Source organism: Salmo salar, chromosome ssa01, assembly GCF_905237065.1.
Source record: "Salmo salar chromosome ssa01, Ssal_v3.1, whole genome shotgun sequence".
NCBI classification, from domain to species: domain Eukaryota; kingdom Metazoa; phylum Chordata; class Actinopteri; order Salmoniformes; family Salmonidae; genus Salmo; species Salmo salar.
In genome coordinates this window covers 73,383,086-73,410,181 of record NC_059442.1, presented here as the reverse complement: position 1 = coordinate 73,410,181, position 27,096 = coordinate 73,383,086, and the positions used below count along the sequence as shown (strand labels likewise).

The window sequence follows — 27,096 nt, the reverse complement described above, 5'->3', positions numbered from 1 at the left end:
TCTCACTCATCTAGCCCTATCCCTACCTCCCTCTCCATCTCTCCATCTCCCTTCCCTCTCCCTTTCTCTCTCACTCATCTAGCCCTATCCCCTACCTCCCTCTCCATCTCTCCATCTCCCTTCCCTCTCCCTTTCTCTCTCACTCATCTAGCCCTATCCCCTACCTCCCTCTCCATCTCTCCATCTCAATAATTTCTCTCTAGTCCACAGCTGCTACCACAATCACCCATCTCCACATTACAAAAGACCAACCTCTCCCTCTCAGGTCATGACATCGCTCTGTTCTCAAGGCCTACCTCTGTGGGTGAACAGACAGACAACCAGACACACTCTCTCTCTCTCTCTCTCTCTCTCTCTCTCTCTCTCTCTCTCTCTCTCTCTCTCTCTCTCTCTCTCTCTCTCTCTCTCTCATAGGAGCTCTATTGTCAGACTGAGCTAAATCCTCTCTTTCAGACACTCACCTCAGCTGCCCTACAAAGACAATACCTCTAAGTGTGTGTGTGTGTGTGTGTGTGTGTGTGTGTGTGTGTGTGTGTGTGTGTGTGTGTGTGTGTGTGTGTGTACCTCTCCTCTGCAAGGATGCACTGAAGAACACATTTCAGCTAGGATGAAAATAATACATGCTTTTAAATGGGGCTCAATCTCCTCAGCTAGAACAAGCCAGAGCACATAACCATTCACCTCCTGAGCTGTGGAGAGGGAGAGAGAAGGAGCTAAAGAGAAGGATAGTGTGAGAGAGATAGGGAGAGAACGAGAGAAGTAGAGGGAGAAAAACGGAGCGGGAGGGAGGAAGAAATGGAGGAAGAGAAGAGAGTGAGAGAGAAGGAGAAGGAAAGAGAGGAAGAGGCCTAGTTTAATACCCCTCATTGTGCTCTTCAAGGCTGAGTAGTGTGCAGACTGAGCGAGAGAATAGAATGAACCGATTTTAACCTCTGAAAGAAGAGAGAAGGTGAATGTTAGCACACAGAAATCTCAGCTGCTCGAGCATAAGCCCAGTACCCCAGTAATTTAAGATTGACGGCGGTCTCTTTTAGAGAATAGCCGTAAGGACCCTCACCCCCTACCAGCAACGCCCACTCAGGCCCTGATGCATTGTGGGTATAGAACCTATACCCTGCTCAACAATGCATCAAAGTCTGCTGGTAATGCCCTCACAGTCACCCACCTAATCCCCTCCTCTAGTCGTACCTTCCTCTCTTCATATCTCTCTCCTGACCCTTGTCTTTTCATCCATCTCTCCTCCTAAAAAAGCCCCATGTCTACGTAATTGTGACAATGGTTCCAGCTACATTTATTATGAAGTGAGATATTTCTAACAGCCAGTTTTTCTCTCGTTTGTCCGACAGCACCTACAGAACCCGGCTAACTTCCACACAGCAGCAACAGAGCTGCTGGACTGGTGCGGAGATCCCCGAGCCTTTCAGAGACCCTTTGAACAAAGCCTCATGGGATGCCTAACGGTAAGAAGACCCGCGCTGACCGTCTCAGCCAATCACAAGTCTCCATTACGGCTACGAACCAATCACACACCTCTGTTGGTTGTGTCAGCCAATCACAGCTCTCCGTTAGGGCTACGAACCAATTACATCCCTCTGTGTGTTGTGTCAACCAATCACAGCCCTCTGTTATGGTTATGGGCCAATCACATCCCCCCCGTTCCCATGTCAACCGATCACAACCCTCAGTTATGGTTACTGTTACTGTTAGCGACGGCGAAGTGAAGCAGCTGCTCAGGCCTTCAGGGGCCTGTGACCGAGGTTAAAGCCCCAGTCACGCTTCACTGTCTGCGCGCACACACACACACACACACACACACACACACACACACACACACACACACACACACACACACACACACACACACACACACACACACACACACACACACACTGTGGGATTATTTAAGATACTCTTTGAAGAGGTAGGGTTTCAGATGTTTTTGGAAGATAGGCGGGGACTCTGCTGTCCTGGCTTCAGGGGGAAGCTGGTCCCACCATTGGGGTGCCAGACCAGAGAAGAGCTTGGACTGGGCTGTGGGAGCTGCCCTCCCGTAGGGGTGGGAGGGCCAAGAGACCAGAGGTGGCAGAATGGAGTGCTTGGGTTGGGGTGTAGGGTTTGAGTATAGCCTGAAGGTAGGAAGGGGTAGTCCCTCTTGCTGCTCCGTAGGGAAGTTCTATGGTCTTGTAGTGGATGCAAACTTTGACTGGAAGCCAGTGGAGTGTGTGGAGGAGCAGGGCGACATGGGAGAACACTAGGAGGGCTGCAGCACTCTGGATGAGTTGCAGGGGTTTGATGGCACAAACCATCAGCGAATTGCAGTAGTCCAGACGGGAGATGAAAAGTTTAAAATGTTAATGTCACGTGCACTATTACAGTGAAATGCCTTTCTTGCAAGCTCTAAACCCAACAATGCAATAATCAATATCAATGTAGAACTAAAAAATAACATAAGGTAGATCAAAAACACGATAAATAAAATAAGAAATAAGAAGAACATGAGAAAGTACTGAACAAAAATATATACGCAACATCCAACAATTTCAAAGATTTTATTGAGTTACAGTTCATATACAGAAATCAGTCAATTGAAATAAATACATTAGCTTCTAATCTATGGATTTCACATGACTGGGAATACAGATATGCATCTGTTGGTCACAGATACTGAACCTTAAAAAAAGGTAGGGGTGTGGATCAGAAAACCTTCAGAGGTGCAAATATTTTTTTTATCATACCTTTATTTAACTAGGCAAGTCAGTTAAGAACAAATTCTTATTTTCAATGACGGCCTAGGAAGAGTGGGTTAACCGCCTTGTTCAGGGGCAGAACAACAGATTTTTACCTTGTCATCTTGGGGATTTGATCTTGCAACCTTTCGGTTACTAGTCCAACGCTCTTACCACTAGGCTACCTGCCGCCCAAAATATGATGAGAACTACATTGATTTGAGGTTCACTTATATTGGGAGTAGTGCCTTTCCTCAGCCACAGTGTGTTATATGTGCAAAAATACTGTCTCACAACTCAATGAAACCTTCACTCTTGTGCAGAGATTTAGAAACAAAACATGCCAATTTGAAAAATAAGCTGCGGGAGTTTTTTGAGTGAGAATTAAGACGACTTTCGAGTAGTAAGAAATGTATAAAAGCAACCGATACCATTAACAAGAAGGGGCTAGAAGCATCTTATATGGTGAGCTACCGAGTGGCTAGGAGAGGCAAGCCCCATACTATTGTGGAGGACTTAATTCTTCCTGCGGCCGAGGATATGGCTGGGACAATGCTGGGGGGAAAAGGCCAAAAAAACTATACAGACAATGGCTTCATCAAACAACACTGTTTCACGATGCATCAGTGACATGGCAGGAGATGTTTTAAAACAATTACTGCTTTGCATAAAAGGCAGTGAATTCTATGCGTTACAGCTGGATGAGTCAACAGACGTGGCGGGCCTGGCACAGCTCTTGGTATATGTCCTGTTACGTTTATGAGTGGTCAATTAAGGAAGACATCCTCTTCTGCAAATCACTGGAAACCAGGACAACAGGAGAGGATATTTTTAAAGTACTGGACAGCTTTGTGACATCAAACTTTGGTGGTGAAGATGTGTTGGTATCTGTACTGATGGCGCAAAAACCATGACAGGGAGACATAGTGGAGAGGTAACGCGCGTGCAAGCAGTTCCTCCCGACGCCACTTAGGTACACTGCAGCATCCACCGAGAGGCTCTTACTGCCAAGGGAATGCCTGACAGCTTGAAATAGATTTTGGACACTACAGTGAAAATGGTTAACTTTGTTAAAGCAAGGTCTCTGAACTCTCGTGTATTTTCTGCACTATGCAATGATATGATATAACGCTTTTACAAAACAGAAGTGCGCTTGTTATCAAGGGGTAAAGTATTGACACGTTTTTTTTTAAATTGAGAGACGAGCTTTAAGTTATTTTTACTGACCATAATTTTCACTTGTCTGACCGCTTGCATGATGACGAGTTTCTCACACGATGTCACGTCCTGGCCAGTATAAAGGTTAATTAGTATTGTAGTTTGGTCAGGACGTGGCAGAGGGTATTTTTTTTATGTGGTTCAGGGTGGTGTGTTTTGTAAAAAGGGTGTTTGATTTAGTAATTCCGGGTTTTGGTTTATGTTTAGGTATTTCTATGTGGAGTCTAGTGAGTGTATGTCTATGTTTGATTAATTGGGGTTGGGACTCTCAGTTGAAGGCAGGTGTTGTCTATCTGCCTTTGATTGAGAGTCCCATATAGTAGGGTGTGTTTGTGTTTGCTTTTGTGGGTGATTGTTCTGTGTTGAGCTTTGCTTTGCCAGACTGTTTGTTAGTTGTTAGTTTTTCGTTTTTGTTATTTTGTATGTTCATTTTTGAAGATAATTAAAAATCAAGATGAGCATTCACGTACCTGCTGCGTTTTGGTCCTCCATTTCTACCAACAACAACCGTGACACACGACTGGCCTATCTGGGTTGTTTTTTCTCACCTGAATGATCTGAATCTAGGATTACAGGGACTCTCCTCAACTATATTCAATGTGCAGGACAAAATTGAGGCTATGATTAAGAAGTTGGAGCTCTTCTCTGTCTGCATTAACAAGGACAACACACAGGTCTTTCCATCATTGTATGATTTTTTGTGTGTAAATGAACTAAAGCTTACAGACAATGTCAAATGTGATATAGCGAAGCACCTGAGTGAGTTGTGTGCGCAATTATGCAGGTACTTTCCCGAAACGGACGACACAAACAACTGGATTTGTTATCCCTATCATGCCCTGCCTCCAATCCACTTACCGATATCTGAACAAGAGAGCCTCATCGAAATTACAACAAGCTGTTCTGTGAAAATTGAATTTAATCAGAAGCCACTGGCAGATTTCTGGATTGGGCTGCGCTCAGAGTATCCTGCCTTGGCAAATTGAGCTGTTAAGACACTGATGCCCTTTGCAACCACGTACCTATGTGAGAGTGGATTCTCGGCCCTCACTAGCATGAAAACTAAATACAGGCACAGACTGTGTGTGGAAGATTGTACGGAGACTCTCTCCAATACAACCCAACATTGCAGAGTTATGTGCATCCTTTCAAGTACACCCTTCTCATTAACCTGTGGTGAGTTATAAACAATTTTTAATGAACAAATAAAGTTTTATATGTAAGATGGCTAAATAAAGAGCAAAATTATTGATTATTATTATATTATTATTTGTGCCCTGGTCCTATAATAGCTCTTTGTCACTTCCCACGAGCCGAGTTGTGACAAAAACTCACATTCTTATGTGTCACGTGTGCTCCCTCTCCGGCCTCTAGGTCACCAGGCTGTTCGTTAGGGCGCACACCTGTCACCAGTGTTAGGCGCATAATGACACTCACCTGGACTCCATCACCTCCTTGATTACCTGCCCTCTGTTCCTGTTTCATGTCGGCGCACTGTTCGTGTTTCTTGTTTACTTATTTATTAAATGTTTTCACTCCCTGAACTTGTTTCCTGACTCTCAGCGCACTCGTTACATTATGTTTAATAAATGTATTGTATAGGGTGTGTGTGGCAGGCTTACAATGATGACAAAAACAACATTTGAGAGTGCGCTGACCGTGGTGCTAGAGAGGGTACGCAGCTGGAGGTTGAATTTCTGAAGCGGTACGGGACTATAAAAAGTTTGGGAACCACTGCTCTAAAACAACGTTGGAGGTGGCTTATGGTAGAGAAATTAAATTAAATTAAATTAACAAGCTGGCAACAGCTCTGGTGGACATTCCTGCAGTCAGCAAACTAATTGCATGCTCCCTCAAAACTTGAGACATCTGTGGCATTGTGTTGTGTGACAAAACTGCACATTTTAGAGTGGCCTTTTATTGTCCCCAGCACAAGATGCACCTGTGTAATGATCACGCTGTTTAATCAGCTTCTTGATATGCCACACCTGTCAGATGGATGGATTATTTTGACAAAGGAGAAATGCTCACCAGCAGGGATGTAAACAAATTTATGGGAAAAAATTGAAAGAAATTGTCACGGTTGTCTGAAGAATGGGACCAAGGCGCAGCGTGTGTATCGTTCCACATTTTATTTTAACTGTGAAACTATGCAAGACATACAAATAAACTCATAAACAAACAACAAACCGTGACGAAGAGGTGCAACATACACTTACTCAAAATAATCTCCCACAAAACCTAGTGGGAAAACCAACAACTTAAATATGATCCCCAATTAGAGACAACGATGACCAGCTGACTCTAATTGGAGATCATCCCAAAAAACAACAACATAGAAATACAGAAACTAGAACCCCACATAGAAATACAAAAACTAGACAAAACCCCCAACATAGCAATAAATAAACAAGACAAAACCCCCTGTCACGCCCTGAAAATAAACGCTTTCTATGGTCAGAACGTGACAGAAATACGTTTTTTGTGCGTATGGAACATTTCTGGGATCTTTTATTTCAGCTCATGAAACATGGGACCAACACTTTACATGTTGCCTTTATATTTTTGTTCAGTGTATATGCAGGGTCAATTCCAATACCATATTTCCAATGTGCAGGGAAAGTGGAGCGATAGTAGAGCATGAACCTGCAGGAGCGAGTCACTGTTTTGATGTTTGCAGAGAACGACAGGCTGTTTGCCAGGGTCACGCAAAGGTTCTTTGCACTCTGGGAGGGTGCAGGCCACACTGTTACGGAGAAGTCTTGGAGCGTGCAGGCCTTCCCCGGGAGGAAGAGCACAAATTGAGAGAGATGTTTTTTTTACAAAATTTCTGAATGTTGTCTTAAACTGAAGGGATAGCATCTGTAGGCCTAGTGTGTGTAGAGTGTGTAGTGTAAATGGACAAACTCATCATTCTGTAAGTCACTTTTAAAGCTTCTTAAAGCTGGATCAAGTACAAGTGTTGGTTTAGGATTACTTTTTTTTGCTCTAGTTTCCACTCGTTTTTAATTTTTTAAATCTAAACATTACTCAGTCTATAGGTTGAGTAGATGATCAAGGTTAGCAAATCTGTGCCGAGCTTTGCTCAGATTGAGCCTTCCGAACACATCTTAGGACAGTGTTTTTTCTAGGACAGTGGTGATGCGGAAGCAGTAGTCTCTCTACAGACGGGTTGCTTCCGGCAGTGTAGTACCAATGCTCCAGCTTAACCGTCTGTAGAAGTTCCAGCAGTTGAGACGGAGAGGACGATTCGGAAATGGGAAGCATGTCACCCGGTAACGTCACTGGCGTATCCGCTTGTTGCCCCTAGCTACACATGAGCACAATTCCTGCCCGCATTTCAAGCCCCGACAACCCAAACTCGTAATTTGTTGGGAGTTGTCTGTCTCCCCAGATTTTTTCTCCCTTTCGAAATGTCAGAGAGAAGCCAACATCCTCCCCATACCTTGTGCTGTTGCCTGACTTACAATGCTCCAAGGTCTGGTATATCCAAGACTACGGAAGCAGTCTGACAACTAAATCTGTGAGTTTACTGAATCATCTGATGACTGTGGTTTTTAACAGATGCTCAAACAATGTTCCTGCTGATCTTTTAATTTCCCATCTGTGTGTGCGTGCTACAATAAATTCAACAAGGCTTTTTACATCATGGTTCACCTCATAAACCTGTTCCAGCATAATCTCATTCTAGGAACCCAGAGCCAAATATCACATTATTCGATAACAGAACATCAGGGTTAGGAGGTTAGTGGGACACAAGCATTTCCTAGTTTAGCAGGCATAAGATTATAACTGTTTGCTAAGGCGAGTCAAGGTACTTTCTATCGTGCTTTCATGATAAATGGCAGACATGGAACAAACATATTGTAGTGAAAAGTAGTTCACTATATAGGGAATAGGGTGCCATTTTGGGATGCACGTTACCTGTCCGACTGGTCTCTCTTAGATCTGAAATATTCAAAAGCTCAAACAGTGAAGGTTTTGATTAGCTTCCACACAAATACTCCTGAATATGTTGCAGATAGTTACTTACTGTGTTGATAATTCTGTGGTTGCTCACTGAGTAGTGTTCTGGTTACTTATCGATTGTTGTCTAACTTTCTCTCTCCCGTCTCCCTTCTTATATCTCTTTATTCCCCCCCCTCTCTCTCTCTCCCTCTCCCTCTCTCTCTCTCTCTCTCTCTCCCTCTTCCTCCCCCTCCTTCATCCCTTTCCTCTTTCTATCCCTCCCTCTAGGTGGTGAGTCGTGTGGCAGCCCAACAAGGCTTTGACCTGGACCTAGGCTACAGGCTGCTGGCTGTGTGTGCTGCTAACAGAGACAAGTTCACGCCCAAGTCTGCAGGTAAGAGACACTGCAAAATTACAGACTAAATACCAGGCAAATATCAGGGTCGTGTTCATTAGGGCACGCAATAGAAAAGGTTTTGCAACGTTTCTCATTGGACAGATGCAGGTCGTAACCTCCTGTTGCAATTTGTTTTCTTCTGTTTGGTGCCAAATGTACCCAGGTGAAACAGGACTGTAAAATAAAGTGTTACCCGCACCATGATGAAGTGCAGGCTAGGAAGTCACTGTATGAGACACAGCTACTGTTGAACACCCCAGGCCCAACGTTTCAATCTTTTAGGAGGCCTTTTGTGTGAATTGTTCTCAGTCCGAGTTCCTAAAGTAGATTATTGCATTTACTGTACAGTTGAAGTCGGAAGTTTACATACACCTTAGCCAAATACATTTAAACTCAGTTTTTCACAATTCCCAACATTTAATCCATGTAAAAAATTCCCTGTCTTTGGTCAGTTAGGATCACCACTTTATTTTAAGAATGTGAAATGTCAGAATAATAGTGGAAAGAATTATTTATTTCAGCTTTTATTTCTTTCATCACATTCCCAGTGGGTCAGAAGTTTACATACACTCAATTAGCATTTGGTAGCATTGCCTTTAAATTGTTTAACTTGGGTCCAACGTTTTAGGTAGCCTTCCACAAGCTTCCCACAATAAGTTTGGTGAATTTTGGCCCATTCCTCCTGACAGACCTGGTGTAACTGAGTCAGGTATGTAGGCCTCCTTGCTCGCACACGCTTTTTCAGTTCTGCCCACAAATTTTCTATAGGATTGAGGTCAGGGCTTTGTGATGGCCACTCCAGTACCTTGACTTTGTTGTCCTTAAGCCATTTTGCCACAACTTTGGAAGTATGCTTGGGGTCATTGTCCATTTGGAAGACCCATTTGAGACCAAGCTTTAACTTCCTGACTGATGTCTTGAGATGTTGCTTCAATATATCCACATAATTGTCCTTCCTCATGATGCCATCTATTGTGGATATAGATACTTTTTCCTGTTTCCTCCAGCATCTTCACAAGGTCCTTTGCTGTTATTCTGGGTTTGATTTGCACTTTTCGCACCAAAGTACGTTACTCTTTAGGAGACAGAACATGTCTCCTTCCTGAGCGGTATGACGGCTGCGTAGTCCCAAACAATAGTACGCAAGTATAAACACCATGGGACCACGCAGCCGGCTGATTTATTTTGATTTTCCCATGATGTCAAGCAGAGGCAGTGAGTTTGAAGGTTGGCCTTGAAATACATCCACAGGTGCACCTCCAATTGACTCAAATTATGTCAATTAGCTTATCAGAAGCTTCTAAAGCCATGACATAATTTTCTGGAATTTTCCAAGCTGTTTAAAGGCACAGTCAACTTAGTGTATGTAAACTTCTGACCCACTGGAATTGTGATGCAGTGAATTATAAGTGAAATAATCTATAGTTTGTTAACAAGAAATTTGTGGAGTGGTTGAAAAACGAGTTTTAAGGACTCCAACTTAAGTGTATGTAAACTTCCGACTTCAACTGTATCTATAAGGTTGTCTGATCACATCCTGGTCACAGAAATGGGATGCAAGTTTTAAACAGAGCTCTGTGGGCCCTTGTCAAAAGAGGTGCACGTTGTAGGGAATAAGGTGCTATTTGGAACATAACCATGGTCATATTTTAGGGCTTCTGTGGTTTTGTTCGTTTCTGCCTTCTTTAACCTGCTCGTACAGTATCTCAGACATGACGTATGGCCAGAGTACATTATAACAGAGAGTATTTATAGTAGCTATTAATCTTTAATGTGCCATTGAGAAGAGCTGTCCGGATGGCAGGCAGCCTCACAGAAAACAGTCAACTCGACAGTCTCTACACACACACACACACGCACACAAACACACACACACGCAAACACAAATGTGCCCACACACACACACACACACTACAGTAATGCTGTCCTCAGACACTTTGCCTTTCAAATCCAATCCCTCCAATCCATACCCCATTCTTCCTCGTAGTGTCCATTTGTCGGAGTGAAATCTGGATAGGCAGGGATGAGGGAGAGAGAGAGAGATGGATGGATGGATGGATGGAGAGGTAGAGAAAGCCTGACAAAGCCATAACCGGTCAGAATAAAGATAAACGGATGGTTGAAAGAACTTTGAGTAACCATGAATTTGATTGGCTTGTTTTTGTGGTAAATATTTGGGATTAAGGCATTATGTGCTAGCATGTACAGTTGAAGTCGGAAGTTTACATACACTTAGGTTGGCGTCATTAAAACTTGTTTTTCAACCACTCCACAAATTTCTTGTTAACAAACTATTGTTTTGGCAAGTCGGTTAGGATATCTACTTTGTGCATGACACAAGTAATATTTCCAACAATTGTTTACAGACAAATTGTTTCACTTATAATTCACTGTATCACAATTCCAGTGGGTCAGAAGTTTACATACACTAAGTTGACTGTGCCTTTAAACAGCTTGGAAAATTCCCGTAAATTATGTCATAGCTTTAGAAGCTTCTGACAGGCTAATTGATATCATTTGAGTCAATTGGAGGTGTACCTGTGGATGTATTTCAAGGCCTACCTTCAAACTCAGTGCCTCTTTGCTTGACATCATGGGAAAATCAAAAGAAATCAGCCAAGACCTCAGAAAAAAATGGTATACCTTCACAAGTCTGGTTCATCCTTGGGAGCAATTTCCAAATGCCTGAAGGTACCACGTTCATCTGTACAAACAATAGTACACAAGTATAAACACCATGGGACCACGCTACCGTCATACCGCTCAGGAAGGAGACGTGTTCTGTCTCCTAGAGATTAACGTACTTTGGTGCGAAAAGTGCAAATCAATCCCAGAATAACAGCAAAGAACCTTGTGAAGATGCTGGAGGAAACAGGTGCAAAAGTCCACAGTATCCACAGTAAAACGAGTCCTATATCGACATAACCTGAAAGGCCGCTCAGCAAGGAAGAAGCCACTGCTCCAAAACCGCCATAAAATATCCAGACTACGGTTTGCAACTGCACATGGGGACAAATATCGTACTTTTTTGGAGAAATGTCCTCTGGTCTGATGAAACAAAAATATAACTGTTTGGCCGTAATGACCATCATTATGTTTGGAGGAAAAGGGGGGAGGCTTGCAAGCCGAAGAACACCATCCCAACCGTGTAGCACGGGGTGGCAGCATCATGTTGTGGAGGTGCTTTGCTGCAGGAGGGACTGGTGCACTTTACAAAATAGATGGCATCATGAGGAAGGACAATTATGTGGATATATTGAAGCAACATCTCGAGACATCAGTCAGGAAGTTAAAGCTTTGTCGTAAATGGGTCTTCCAAATGGACAATGACCCCAAGAATACTTCCAAAGTTGTGGCAAAATGGCTTAAGGACAACAAAGTCAAGGTATTGGTGTGGCCATCACAAAGCCCTGACCTCAATCCTATAGAATATTTGTGGGCAGAACTGAAAAAGCGTGTGCGAGCAAGGAGGCCTACAAACCTGACTCAGTTACACCAGGTCTGTCAGGAGGAATGGGCCAAAATTCACCAAACTTATTGTTGGAAGCTTGTGGAAGGCTACCCGAAACGTTTGTCCCAAGTTAAACAATTTAAAGGCAATGCTACCAAATACTAATTGAGTGTATGTAAACTTCTGACCCACTGGGAATGTGATGAAAGAAATAAAAGCTGAAATGAATCATTCTCTCTACTATTATTCTGACATTTCACATTCTTAAAATAAAGTGGTGATCCTAACTGACCTAAGACAGGGAATTGTTACTTGGATTAAATGTTGGGAATTGTGAAAAACTGAGTCTAAATGTATTTATATGTGTACACACAACAGAATTGCATTTCTCCATTTCATCTCTCATGTCTCAGTGCTCATCCGTAGAGAACATTTTCAAAATCAACTGTTTCTATTCTTTCTTCTCTTGAAATCGTATAATTCCTTAGTGGTTGATCCACCTATTAGAAGAGCCCAAGCACACAGACAGACAGACAGACAGACAGACAGGCAGACGTTAGTTTATATGGCTAGATCTATTCCCTTCACCTGTTTCTGTACTGATGGTATAATGTGACTGTCGTCCAGGGCTCAAGTTGAACTGTGTTGTCTGTATGACAGTTCAAATCATCTCCAGGCCTTGTGATGGCTCTGGGATCTTGTTATAAGAATCCAGCCTGGACCTGGGCCCGATGCATCCCAAATGGCCCCCTATGCGCTATGGGCCCTGGTCAAAAGTGCTACAGTGAATAAGGCTCCATTTTGGACACAAACTAAAATATGGGTTCAGGGGAATAGGTGGTGGGCTGAAGCCTTAAAACACGAAGTTGATCGATCCCCGTCGAGGGAGGAGCAGAGTTTTTGTACATGACAGTAAACCATTCTTATGACTATAAGATTTGTATGCACCTTCATTTCTTGCACATTTTTTCTCATAAAAAATATATTTCAACACACGGCCGCTCAGGCAAATTTGCTAAACAACTTAACTTGGAACCAATCAGAACTCCCGTACATACCCCTCGTGATGAAGGCAGCCAATGTACGGCTTCTATCTACGATGTAAACACAGCTTCATGTAAAAACACGAGCTGCTGTCTGATGAAGAGGAACCGATATAGCTAGCTCCCCAAATGAAATAAGATAAATATCTGTTTTGAGGGCACTTGAAATATGCAGCATGCAATATGAATTGTCTTGATCATATGAAGAGGTAACTCCATTGATCATTTAGACAATGTATTGAAAGCTAGCCAATGTTACAGTTTGACTAGCCTAGCCAGCTACTGTTAATGTCATTTTGTGTTTCATTAGCTAGCTATCGCTCTGTCAGAGAATTCAATTGTTGAATCATGTTTTGGCATGATTATATTTCTCATTTCAATTAACTAGCTGCAGGCTTAAAATGAACATTCAATCAGACACTTTGCAAAGAAACCCAAATCAGAGCATGTTGATAGAAAGATGTGTGCCTGTCATGTATGTTAGAATGGAGGTTTAAAAATGACAGTTGCATATCGATATTAGCCAATACATATAGCATAGCCTACACGAACAGTGCCTTCAGAATGTTTTCATACCCTTTGACTTATTCCACATTTTGTTGTGTTACAGCCTGAATTCAAAATTGATTAAATGTCGTTTTTTTTGGTAACACTTTACTTGACACTTAGTTTCATAACACTTTATGATATGGTCATAACCATGTCATAATATGTCATAACAGCTGACATAACTTCTTATAATCTGACATAATATGGTCATAACACTGTCATGACCCATATGTTTACACCTGATGTGACATATGTTGCATTATTTTATGTCTGGTTATGACACCTACATTTCCCTGCCAAGAAGTTTCCTTTCATTCTAAAGTTTGTAATGAAGTCATGTTTTTACACTTCATGACACTATCAAGCAGCATTATGACCACCTGTGTCACTTTACTTGGACTAAGGAAATACACTTTATGACACTGTCAAGAAGCATTATGACCATCAGTGTCATATAAGCCAGATAGGCCTATCACGTACTTGCCCTTATATCAGTCATCAGTCAAAAAGAGGGTGTCTTGTCCTGCTCCTGAAATCTGCTCCTACATTCATCCCAGTCATCAACAACAGAGCATTGGGGTATGTGCATGTCTGACATGGTCAATTTCAGAAAATGTTATAAAACATAAAAATACAGTTGACAAGTAGTCTATGGTGTAATAGAATGTTTTGCCTTGTGTGGAAGGGTTTTGTGGGTTTTAACACTCTTATGTAGGTGTCATAACCATCCATAAAATAGCTACCATGGTAGGTTTTGTGAGTTTTGACACTTATGTAGCTGTCATAACCAGCCATAAAATAACGCAATATATGTCACAGGTCTAAATATATGTGTCACCGTGTTATGACCATGACAGGTTATGACAAGTTATGTCAGCTGTTATGATGTATTGTGGCATGGTTATGGCCGTGTCTTAACATTTTATTACGCTAGGTATCAAGTAAAGTGTAAAAAAAAAAAAATTGCACCCATCTACACACAGTACCCCATTATGACAAAGTGAAAACTTGTTTTTATAAATCTTTGCAAATTTATTGAAAATGAAATACAGAAATATCTCATTCACAGTACATAAGTATTCACACCCCTTTGCTATGACACTCCAAATTGAGCTCAGATGCATCCAATTTACTTTGATCATCCTTGAGATGTAACTACAACTTCATTGGAGTCCACCTGTGGCCAATTCAATTGTTTGGACATGATTTAGAAAGAAACACACCTGTCTATATAATGACTATCAGTTGACAGTGCATGTCAGAGCAGAAAATATACCATGATGTCCAAAGAACTGTCCATAGATCTCCGAGATGGAATTGTGATGAGGCATATATCTGTGGAAGGGTATAAAACATTTTCTAGAGTGTTGAGAGTTTCCAAGAGCACAGAGGTCTCCATCATTGAGAAATATATATTTTTTTTTATTACTCAGACTCTGCCTAGAGCTGGCTGTCCGACCAAACTGAGCAACCGGGCAAGAAGGACCTTGGTCAGGGAGGTGACCAAGAACCCAATGACCACTCTGACAGAACTAGAGTTCCTTGGCTGAGATGGATTCTATCACGCCCAGAAACCTGCTCCTTTTACTCTCTGTTCCGGACGTACTAGACGACCAGTTCTTATAGCCTTTAGCCGTACCCTTATCCTACTCCTTCTCTGTTCCTCTGGCGATGTAGAGGTTAATCCAGGCCCAGCAGTGCCTAGCTCCACACTTATTCCCCAGGTGCTCTCATTTGTTGACTTCTGAAACCGTTGGTTTCATGCATGTTAACATTAGAAGCCTCCTCCCTAAGTTTGTTTTATTCACTGCTTTAGCACACTCTGCCAACCTGGATGTCCTAGCCGTGTCTGAATCCTGGCTTAGGAAGACCACCAAAAATTCTGAAATTTCCATCCCTAACTATAACATTTTCTGACAAGATAGAACTGCCAAAGGGGGCGGAGTTGCAATCTACTGCAGAGATAGCCTGCAGAGTTCTGTCTTACTATGCAGATCTGTACCCAAACAATTAGAGCTTCTACTTTAAAATATCCCTGTGGCTCAGTTGGTAGAGCATGGTGTTTGCAATGCCAGCATGGTGTGTGCAACGCCAGGGTTGTGGGTTTGATTCCCACGGGGGGCCAGTACAAAAATATATATATATAAATAAATAAATAAAAATGCATGAAATGAAATGTATGAATTCACTACTGTAAGTCGCTCTGGATAAGAGCGTCTGCTAAATGACTAAAATGTAAAAATCCACCTTTCCAGAAACAAGTCTCTCACTGTTGCTGCTTGCTATAGACCACCCTCTGCCCCCAGCTGTGCTCTGGACACCATATGTGAACTGATTGCCCCCCCATCTATCTTCAGAGCTCGTGCTGCTAGGTGACCTAAACTGGGACATGCTTAACACCCTGGCCATCCTGCAATCTAAGCTTCATGCCCTCAATCCCACACAAATGATCAATGAACCTACCAGGTATAACCCCAAAGCTGTAAACACGGGCACCCTCATAGATATCATCCTTACCAACTTGCCCTCCATATACACCTCTGCTGTTTTCAACCAAGATCTCAGCAATCACTGACTCATTGCCTGCATCCGTAATGGGTCTGCGGTCAAACGACCACCCCTCATCACTGTCAAACGCTCCCTAAAACACTTCAGCGAGCAGGCCTTTCTAATCGACCTGGCCAGATATCCTGGAAGGATATTGACCTCATCCCGTCAGTCGAGGATGCCTGGTTATTCTTTAAAACGGATCCTCACCATCTTAAATAAGCATGCCCCGTTCAAAAAATGTAGAACCAGAAACAGATATAGCCCTTGGTTCTCTCCAGACCTGACTGCACTTGACCAGCACAAAAACATACTGTGGCAATCTGCATTAGCATCAAATAGCCCCCGTGATATGCAATTTTTCAGGAAAGTTAGGAACCAATATACACAGGCAGTTAGGAAAGCTAAGGCTAGCTTTTTCAAGCATAAATTTGCACCCTGTAGCACAAACTCAAAAAAGTTCTGGGACACTGTAAAGTCCATGGAGAATAAGAGCACCTCCTCCCAGCAGCCCACTGCAATGAGGCTAGGAAACACGGTCACCACCGATAAATCCACTATAATTGAGAATTTCAATAAGCATTTTTCTACGGCTGGCCATGCTTTCCACCTGGCTACCCCTACCCCGGTCAACAGCCCTGCACCTCCCACAGCAACTCGCCCATCCTCCCCCATTTCTCCTTCACCCAAATCCAGATAGCTGATGTTCTGAAAGAGCTGCAAAATCTGGACCCCAGTCAAATTAGCCGGGCTAGACAATCTGGACCCTCTCTTTCTAAAATTATCTGCCGAAGTTGTTGCAACCCCTATTACTAGCCTGTTCAACCTCTCTTTCGTATCGTCTGAGATTCCCAAAGATTGGAAAGCAGCCACGGTCATCCCCCTCTTCAAAGGGGGAGACACTCTAGACCCAAACTGCTACAGGCCTATATCTATCCTACCCTGCCTTTCTAAGGTCTTCGAAAGCCAAGTTAACAAACAGATCACCGACCATTTCGAATCCCACCGTACCTTCTCCGCTATGCAATCTGGTTTCCAAGCTGGTCATGGGTGCACCTCAGCCATGCTCAAGGTCCTAAACCATATCATAACCGCCATCGATAAGAGACAATACTGTGCAGTCATATTCATCGACCTGGCCAAGGGTTTCGACTCTGTCAATCACCACATTCTTATCGGCAGACTCAACAGCCTTGGTTTCTCAAATGATTGCCTCGCCTGGTTCACCAACTACTTCTCTGATAGAGTTCAGTGTGTCAAATCGGAGGGCCTGTTGTCTGGACCTCTGGCAGTCTCTATGGGGGTGCCACAGGGTTCAGTTCTTCAGGTCGTCTCTCTACTCTGTATACATCAATGATGTCGCTCTTGCTGCTGGTGAGTCTCTGATCCACCTCTATGCAGACGACATCATTCTGTATACTTCTGGCCCTTCTTTGGACACTGTGTTAACTGACCTCCAGACGAGCTTCAATGCCATACAACTCTCCTTCCGTGGCCTCCAACTGCTCTTAAATGCAAGTAAAACTAAATGCATGCGCTTCAAACGATCGCTGCCCGTACCTGCCCACCCATACAGCATCACTACTCTGGACGGTTCTGATTTAGAATATGTGGACATCTACAAATACCTAGGTGTCTGGTTAGACTGTAAACTCTCCTTCCAGATTCACATTAAGCATCTCCAATCCAAAATTAAATCTAGAATCGGCTTCCTATTTCGCAACAAAGCATCCTTCACTCATGCTGCCAAACATAACCTCGTAAAACTGACCATCCTACCGATCCTCGACTTCGGCAATGTCATTTACAAAATAGCCTCCAACACTCTACTCAGCAAACTGGATGCAGTCTATCACAGTGCCATCCATTTTATCACCAAAGCCCCATATACCACCCACCACTGCGACCTGTAAGCTCTTGTTGGCTGGCCCTCGCTTCATACTCATCGCCAAACCCACTGGCTCCAGGTCATCTACAAGTCTTTGCTAGGTAAAACCCCGCCTTATCTCAGCTCACTGGTCACCATAGCAGCACCCGTAGCACGCGCTCCAGCAGGTATATCTCACTGGTCACCCCCAAAGCCAATTTCTCCTTTGGCTGCCTTTCCTTCCAGTTCTCTGCTACCAATGACTGGAACGAACTGCAAAAATCACTGAAGCTGGAGACACATGGAGACTCACTAGCTTTAATCACCAGCTGTCAGAGCAGCTCACAGATCACTGCACCTGTACATAGGCCATCTGTAATTAGCCCATCCAACTACCTCATCCCCATACTGTATTTATTTATTGATCTTGCTCCTTTGCACCCAAGTATCTCTACTTGCACATTCATCTTCTGCACATCTACCATTCCAGTGTTTAACTGCTATTTTATAATTACTTCGCCACCATGGCCTATTTATTGCCTTACCTCCCTTATCTTACTTCATTTGCACACAATGTATATAGACTTTTGTTTTTCTACGGTATTATTGACTGTATGTTTGTTTATTCCATGTGTAACTCTGTGTTGTTGTATGTGTCAAACTGCTTTGCTTTATCTTGGCCAGGTCGCAGTTGTAAATGAGAACTTGCTCTCAACTAGCCTACCTGGTTAAATAAAGGTGGAGAAAAAAAACGATAGTTTCTACAGCACTTCACCAATCTGAGCTTTATGGAAGAGTGGTCAGACGGAAGCCACTCCTGAGAAAAAGGCACAGGACAGAACGCCTGGAGTTTTCCAAAAGGCATGTGAAAGACTCTGAGAGCATAAGACAGAAAATGATGAGGTCTGATGAGGCAAAAATGTAACTCTGCAAAGCGCTATGTCTGGAGAAAATTTGCCACAGGTCATCCATCACCTGTCTAACACCATCCCTACCGTGAAGCATGGTGGTGGTAGCATCATGCTATGGGGAAGCTTTTCAGCGGCAGAGACTGGTAAGGATAGAGGGAACAATGAATTGAGCCAAATACAGGCAAATCCTCAATGAGAACCTGCTTCAAAGTACAAGCGATCTTAGACTGGGGTCACCATCCAAAGCCTAATTAATAACTTCACCATGCTCAAAGGGATATTCAGCATCGTTGCCCATCTTTGTGAGGTTTTGAAAACCCTCCCTGGTCTTTGTGCTTGAATTTGTTCTTGAAATTCACTACTCGATTGAGGGACCTTACAGATAAATGTATGTGTGGGGTACAGATATGGGGTTGTCATAAATCAGATCCTCCTCTCCACCCTCTCCGAGTTGGGCATCTCCGGTGCGGCCCACGCTTGGATTGCGTCCTACCTGACAGGTCGCTCCTACCAGGTGGCGTGGCGAGAATCTGTCTCCGCACCATGCGCTCTCACCACTGGTGTCCCCCAGGGCTCTGTTCTAGGCCCTCTCCTATTCTCGCTATACACCAAGTCACTTGGCTCTGTCATATCCTCACATGGTCTCTCCTATCATTGCTATGCAGACGACACACAATTAATCTTCTCCTTTCCCCCTTCTGATAACCAGGCGGCGAATCGCATCTCTGCATGTCTGTCAGACATATCAGTGTGGATGACGGATCACCAGCTCAAGCTGAACCTCGGCAAGACGGAGCTGCTCTTCCTCCCGGGGAAGGACTGCCCGTTCCATGATCTCGCCATCACGGTTGACAACTCCCTTGTGTCCTCCTCCCAGAGTGCTAAGAACCTTGGCGTGATCCTGGACAACACCCTGTCGTTCTCCACTAACATCAAGGCGGTGACCCGATCCTGTAGGTTCCTGCTCTACAACATTCGCAGAGTACGACCCTGCCTCACACAGGAAGCGGCGCAGGTCCTAATCCAGGCACTTGTCATCTCCCGTCTGGATTACTGCAACTCGCTGTTGGCTGGGCTCCCTGCCTGTGCCATTAAACCCCTACAACTCATCCAGAACGCCGCAGCCCGTCTGGTGTTCAACCTTCCCAAGTTCTCTCACGTCACCCCGCTCCTCCGCTCTCTCCACTGGCTTCCAGTTGAAGCTCGCATCCGCTACAAGACCATGGTGATTGCCTACGGAGCTGTGAAGGGAACGGCACCTCCATACCTTCAGGCTCTGATCAGGCCCTACACCCAAACAAGGGCACTGCGTTCATCCACCTCTGGCCTGCTGGCCCCCCTACCTCTGAGGAAGCACAGTTCCCGCTCAGCCCAGTCAAAACTGTTCGCTGCTCAGGCACCCCAATGGTGGAACAAGCTCCCTCACGACGCCAGGACAGCGGAGTCAATCACCACCTTCCGGAGACACCTGAAACCCCACCTCTTTAAGGAATACCTAGGATAGGATAAAGTAATCCTTCTAACCCCCCCCTTAAAAGATTTAGATGCACTATTGTAAAGTGGTTGTTCCACTGGATATCATAAGGTGAATGCACCAATTTGTAAGTCGCTCTGGATAAGAGCGTCTGCTAAATGACTTAAATGTAATGTAAATGTAATAAAATGTTAACCACTATTATTGACCACGGAATTAGTCCATCTAACTTATTATGTGATCTGTTAAGCACATTTTTACTCCTGAAATTATTTAGACATGCCATAACAAATGGGTTGAATACTTATTGACTCGAGACATTTCAGCTTTTCATATTTTATTATTTAAAAATAAATTCTACAAACAAAATTCCACTTTGAAATTATGGGGTATTGTGTGTAGATCCGTGACACAAAAATCTCAATTTAATCAATTTTAAATTCAGGCTTTAACACAATTTTTTGGGGGAAAAGTAAAGGGGTGTGAATACTTTCTGAAGGTAATGTATCTGCTCTTGGTAGCTAGCAACAGATCTACTTGTTGTAACTTGCTAGCTAACTAGCAAGTTAGTACATTACTAAGATTCCTGTGCTCTAAGTTAGGAGTCATTTTACAGCTTGCGTTGATGGTATCACATTTCTATCACTCAACAGTTAGATTGCAGCTTGTCGGACGGAGATCTCTTTCGAGTTGTCACCACCAGCTGTCTTCTACCTTAGATACAGATTATGTGATTGGCAGACGTGATCAGCAGAGATAGTACACCAGTTTTGATTGGTTTATAGTTTAGTACTCAGCGGTGTTTGCCTGTTCAGCTAGCGAACATAAAAGCAAGTATTTTGAAAACATTTACAAGAATTTACTTAGCCAACAAACAGAAATGTGTTCAGAATAAATAAATATACACAACATGTAAAAAAAAAAAAAATCCTCCCTCAACAGAGATGGATCATCTTGAAAACTAAAGCAGCGCACCACCTAGAAGGAAAGAGGCTAATGGGAGATGTTCTGAAAGGAATTATACATAAGTAGGGAATGAAGAAAGAGAGGGAAGGATGGGAGGGAGAGAGGGGAGTGGAGGGTGGGAGGGAGGGAGGAGAGTTAGGGATGGAGATATGATGCTGGGAGGGAGTGAGAGAGGGAGAGAGAGAGAAACGGAGGGGGAGAGAGAGATGGGAGAAGTGATGAAGGCAGATGAGCCTCAGACTGGTCTCACTCAGACAGCCAGCATCCATCTTACCTCGGTTGCAAGGACGTCTGTCTGAGGAACCAGACAAGAGGGCGACGGTCGCAGAACACACACAAACACACACAGACACTCTTAAGGCCTCTATTTGAGGCTGGACTAGATGATGCACCAGCCCATCACCAGCACGGCCTGTATTTGAGTGTGTGTGTTTTGTGTGCGTGTGCCTGTGCTTGTGCGTGTGCGTGTGTGTGTGTGTGTGCCTGTGCGTGTGTGTGCGTGTGTGTGTGTGTGTGTGTGTCTCCGTGCACATAAAGTGCAGCCCCAGCACAATCCCCTGACAGCCAGGCTGGCGACAGAGGGTCCCACATCTGACACCTGAGAGCTCAGAAGGAGAGCAGGAGTCTGAGGTCCACTCTGGGGAGGGGAGGGGCCAGCCTGGTCCTCCAGCTCCGCTCTGTATGCTGATCAATCATACAGTGACAGGATAGTTATTACAGTGGAGATGTTCAAATGGAAAGAAATTGTCTGTACCCTTATAGGCCAAGTATTAATGAAAATGCCAGATATTTCAAATATTACAAATGTTAACTTTACCTCTATTTGTAGTGGCTGTATTAGGCTTAATGTAAGCAGCCTGTTTGCCTAGGACTATGTAGCGTGTGTGCATAGTCATATTATTTTGTGTGTACACCTATGTTTGTGTATGTGTGTTTGTGTGTGTGGGTGTGTATATGCGTGTGTGTGGTGGTAAGGATGAGCTGTCTGGGGTTTGTGACCTTTCAGAGTGAGAGATTAACCTGCCGCATTAATCTGCGATTAGTCAGAGAAGAGACTATTGGGTTAGCATTAGTTTACTGTGAGCGTACAGTACACTCCCCTATGTACTTATTGTGACAGCGTAGCTAAATCTTTTCATTTGTCTCTATACTCCAGCATTTTGGATGCAACAGTACAGAATGTCACCTTTTATTTGAGTGTATTTTCGTACACATCTGTTTCACTGTTTTGGAAATTAAATAACTTTATGTATCTATTCCCCCATTTGAAGGTGTCATAAGTATTTGGACAACTTATAGTGTATTACATTTAGTCAAAAGTTTAGTATGTGGTCCCATATTCATAGCACACAATGACTACATCAAGCTTGTGACTCTACAAACTTGTTGGATGGATTTGCAGTTAGTTTTGGTTGTGTTTCAGATTATGTTGTGCCCAATAGAAATGAATGGTAAATAATGTATTGTGTCATTTTGGAGTCATTTTATTGTAAATAACAATAGAATATGTTTCTGAACATTAATGTGGATTCTACCATGATTACGGATAATCATGAATGAATCGTGAATAATAATGAGTGAGAAAGTTACAGAGGCATAAATATCATACTCCAAAAAATGCTAACCTCCCCTGTTATTGTAATGGTGAGAGGTTAGCATGTTTTGGGGGCATGATTTTTGTGCATCTGTAACTTTCTCACTCATCATGATTCACGATTCGTTCATGATTATCTGTAATCATGTTAGCATCCATATTCTGTACTGTCGCCTCATATGAAATATTTGTTCTCAAATCCAAAATGCAGGAGTATAGAGCCAAAAATAAAAGTTTTAACTTCACTGCCCAAATAAATATGTAGGGGAGTGTAGCTGCCTCTATCCACACTGTTGTGATAGTATTTGCTGTTAGCATGGCTACCCCACGCAATAGGCCACCTTGGTGCCTCTTCTATTATTAGCTTTGTGTTTGTTACTGTATCCCAGCCCCATCCCCACAGGAGGCCTTTTGCCTCTTGGTAGTCCATCATTGTAAATAAGACTTTGTTCTTAATTGACTTGCCTAGTTAAATAAAGGTTAAATAAATATATAAAATGAATATCTGTTGCTGTGGCTGCATTACTAGCTGCAGTTAGCCTTTAGCTGTTAGCCGATAGCTGTTAGCCGATAGCTGCTTGCAGTTGCTGTATCTGGGATTACCCAGCTGCAGTTCGCTGTTAGCCATTAGCCATTGCTGTGGATTACCTGCAGACTGTTCACTTCCCTGCTGGAGAGTCATTAGATAATGGTTATGCTGCCCTACAAAGACCAGAGCTAACCCTAATCCTATTCCTCACAGGAGAGAGCTAGCTCTGAGATGGAGGATGTGCCACTGTCAAGATCAACTGGCAACGCTATGGTAGCCTAAACATAACTTAAAAGGTTAAAAAAGTTACCTAAAAGGTTAGGTCTTCATAGAAAAAATATGTTTATTGGTAATTAACTGTATCAAAAAGGTAGCCTTTTCATCTGACTGACTCATTTGCTAGTTATTTATAGCCTTCCTCAGACATATGCCTAGAAGGGGAAGTGGATAGATGTAAGGCACAGAGCATTATGAGTTGTTTCACATGTAGGTGTTGTACTGTGCAGACCAGTGGATATTTTGGGTTACCAAACTAGTTTTTGGTTCCTCTCTAGTGGCAGCAGTCAGTCAATCATTCACCTGTCTCAGATCGTGTCCATCCTTTCCTGAAGCTGTCTCTGTGACATTCAACAAACACATTAGTGTCCCTCAAAATGACAGCACCGACAGACATTTACACCTCTCGCTCATAATGCTCACTGCTTACATATTTGCATGAAGAAATATTTCCAACAACTCCTTTTCTGAATTCCGGAGAGGGGCGAGTTTGGAGTTGTTCTTGGGTTGATTTCAAGGTGTGACCGAGGATGATTCTTTAATTTTTTTGTTATGCTTTATGTATTATTTCTTTCAACAAGTCATGGCATAACATGTAGGCTAGTGATTACTACCCTACAGTACAGCAGAATGTCAACAATGTTTGGTTATTGTTGGCAGAGGATACTAAAGGTTGTAGAAAGATGCAGGATCTTGCTTGTATTCCCTTAAATTAAAAAATTATAGCCGTTTCTGGCAAATAAATACTAAGTTATTGGATTGGATTCTATTGAATACTGACTGTTTTGCAATAGAGAAGTATTTAATATCACTCATTCAGGGATTGAATTTGAAACGGCTATGTGACCTTATTCATATAGATACCACAACGAAACTGTCTTTTGGGTTTAGGGGGAGGGGTAGACTATATGGAGCGAGCAAGAGACTGCATGACTAAGACAAGTGTGCAGCCAAGTTAGCCAACAGCGATGCTACTGTCTCTTGATTTCCTTCTGACACATTTGCGACTGAGCGATAGAGCTGTACATACAGCTCAGAGACTGTATAGAGACTGATAACTCAGAGACTGATAACTCAGAGACTGATAACTCTCCTCCTGTTTCTTTCTCTGCTGCTTGTCGCAAATCTATCACTGTCGTCTCTAAAGTGAAATCGAGAGGGTTGTGAAAAGGTGTAACTTGGGACAAATAAGGGAGAGAAAGCTGTTAAGGATGTATTTGTTTGGAGTGGAGGGGAAAGGGAGGAGAGGGTAGAGGAGGGGAGAAGGAGATGGAGAGAGGTTATAACTTGGCTGTGAAGGTACAAAAGAGAGGTAGAGAAAAATTATGTAAATGATCTTGGATGTGAAGGGAATATGGGGACAGAGAGAGAGTTGGCCAGGGTTCTGTATTAGTTGGAAGTGTCCCTCCACTGATGTCCCCCTCTCTGATCTCAGACGTAAAGAATGTTGAGCAGGCCAGGCAGGGCTGTGTGTGGAGAATGTTGGGCCAGTCAGGCCAGGCAGGAATATGGAATGCTGTTAGCACTGAGTAAATCAACAAAGCACGCTCCCTGGGAAATCTGCTGTCGCACGTCAGGGAAAGCAACAAATGCAGCGTGTCAACAGTGACGGATCGCTTCCAGTGTGAGGCAGGCTGTAACTCACAAGCAAAACATATTCTGTACACACTCTCTCTTTAGCTTTGTCTTTCACACACTCACCCTTTCTCTGCCCCCCCCCTTTCTCTGTAAGTTCTCTGTTTCCCTGTAGCTGCGTGAGGCAGTGGTAGTTCTCCTTTTTTTAGTTCTCCTTTAGAGAGAGAGAGAGAGAGAGAGAGAGAGAGAGAGAGCAGTCCTACTACTGCATTATTAACTGATGTTGCTATAGGGCTATTTATAGTGTGTATGTCTGACACTAAGCTTTGCCTCCTTAGATGAGATGATGATAATGATGAAATCACTTTGCAACATAAAAGTACCGTCAACTTTTCAAACTAGTAAAACCCTGAAACAGATAAGTGTTCCGTTTTCAAAAGGTACGGAGGAAAATGCTTATTTTACGTGGTTATGATGTTATAATATTTTACATTAGGTGATTCATTGGTTCACCTTTACAGTGAAATGTAAAAAGTCATTTTGCTAATGCCAAAGCTGAACTTCAGTAGAACAGTGCTGACTTAGCCGGTCTCTTTTGTGGAGGAAAAGTGCGAAGGGAGGATATCACAGCGTACACACCTTGGGTGAAGAACTGTTTCACATTGCACTTTCCACACAGTGAAATGCTGCATCAGACCTCCGTGTGTCAATGATGGTCCTCTGTAGGCCTGCGTGCCCTCTCTCTCTCTCTCTCTCTCTCTCTCTCTCTCTCTCTCTCTCTCTCTCTCTCTCTCTCTCGCTCACTGTGTTTCTCTTTCTCTGTTTGTGTCTCCCTCTGTCTCTGATGCATTGGCCTTTGGCCAGGATACTGTCTATCTAGCATGTTAGGTCCCACCCACTTCTGCAAGTCAGAAATGTGAGCTGGCTGCGTTTTTTTCTCCTTCCTCCCCGCTAGCTAAGTGTCTGTGGGGCTGTCTGTGTGTCTGAGAGAGAGTTTGTGTGTGTGTGTGTATGTGTGTGTATATGTACATACGTGCCTGTGTGTGTGTTTGTATGCGCGATTGGAGCTTCAGGGGCAGTGCAATGGATCACTAGTGAATAAAGAGGAGGCATAAATAACAGCACCACACAACAGAGGTGAGGAGTCCCTGTTTCTACTGCTCTCATTCTCTGACTCTTTCCTTTTCCCTCACTTTCTTCTCTTCTCTTCCCCTCCCTCCTCTCCCTCCTCTCTCTCTCTCCCTCCTTTCCTCCCTCCCTCCCTCCATCCTGTCATCTGTGGAGCCAGTTGGAGCTGGTAGCAGGTACAGCAGGAGGCAGGAACCCATTACTATGGTGCAAGCTCTCTGATTGGCTGAGCCGGGGAGACCGGGAGACTGCTTCTAAATAATAGATGTGCATTGTGCCGACACTGGACAGGAAGGAGAGAGAGAGAGCGAGACAGAGAGAGAGAGAGAAAAAACAGAGGCAGAAGGAAGAGGGAGAGACAACAGGGAGAAGGAGAGAGCGAGGGAGAGGGAGAAAGAGCGATAGGGTAGGGGAAACAGAGAGGCAGGGGAAGAGGGAGACAGCAGGGAGAGAAAAAGCGAAAACAGAGAGAAAGATAAAAGGGCAGAGGAAAGAGAGTTAAAACAAGGGAGAAATAAAATAAGCTAGAGCGTTGCCATTGGCCTCTGTGGGAGCTTAGCTGTGTTCTGACATCAGAGCCTTCTCTCTCTCCCTGTGCCATGACGACAATGAGATGAGACACACTGGGACTTTTCTTGACTCTGGGTAAGTCTGAGAGCGGTGTGTGAATGTGAGTCCGTGTCCGAATACCCGTATTGAGTATGCTTTAAATGCCAGGATGTCATACTAATTTCGCCTTTTCATCTAGTACAATTCGCTGCACACTATTGAGGAAGAGAATTGTCATTCGAGACCCACGTGTCTGACAACAGCTGATAATCAGCTGAGGGGACACACTGTACCAAAATCAACAAATGGCGGGAATCAACGCAGTTGCGCATTAGATGATGCATTCTC

At 43.5% G+C, this 27,096-nt stretch overlaps 1 protein-coding gene across 7 annotated transcripts in view; it reads left to right on the top strand.

Moving 5' to 3' along the window:
• The window catches only part of LOC106608394 (zinc finger MIZ domain-containing protein 1), a 195,289-nt gene that overhangs the window by 144,532 nt on the left and 23,661 nt on the right, over positions 1 to 27,096 (top strand). For 5 of the 7 annotated variants that reach the window (XM_045722019.1, XM_045722012.1, XM_045722017.1 and 2 more), the window contains exons 5-6: positions 1,347 to 1,460; positions 8,181 to 8,286. In XM_045722019.1, the coding sequence (XP_045577975.1) occupies positions 1,347 to 1,460; positions 8,181 to 8,286 (220 nt within the window). Of the gene's footprint in view, positions 1 to 1,346; positions 1,461 to 8,180; positions 8,287 to 25,944; positions 26,209 to 26,350; positions 26,845 to 27,096 lie in introns of those variants that run through there. The other 2 variants (XM_045722022.1, XM_045722021.1) reach the window with 2 other exon arrangements.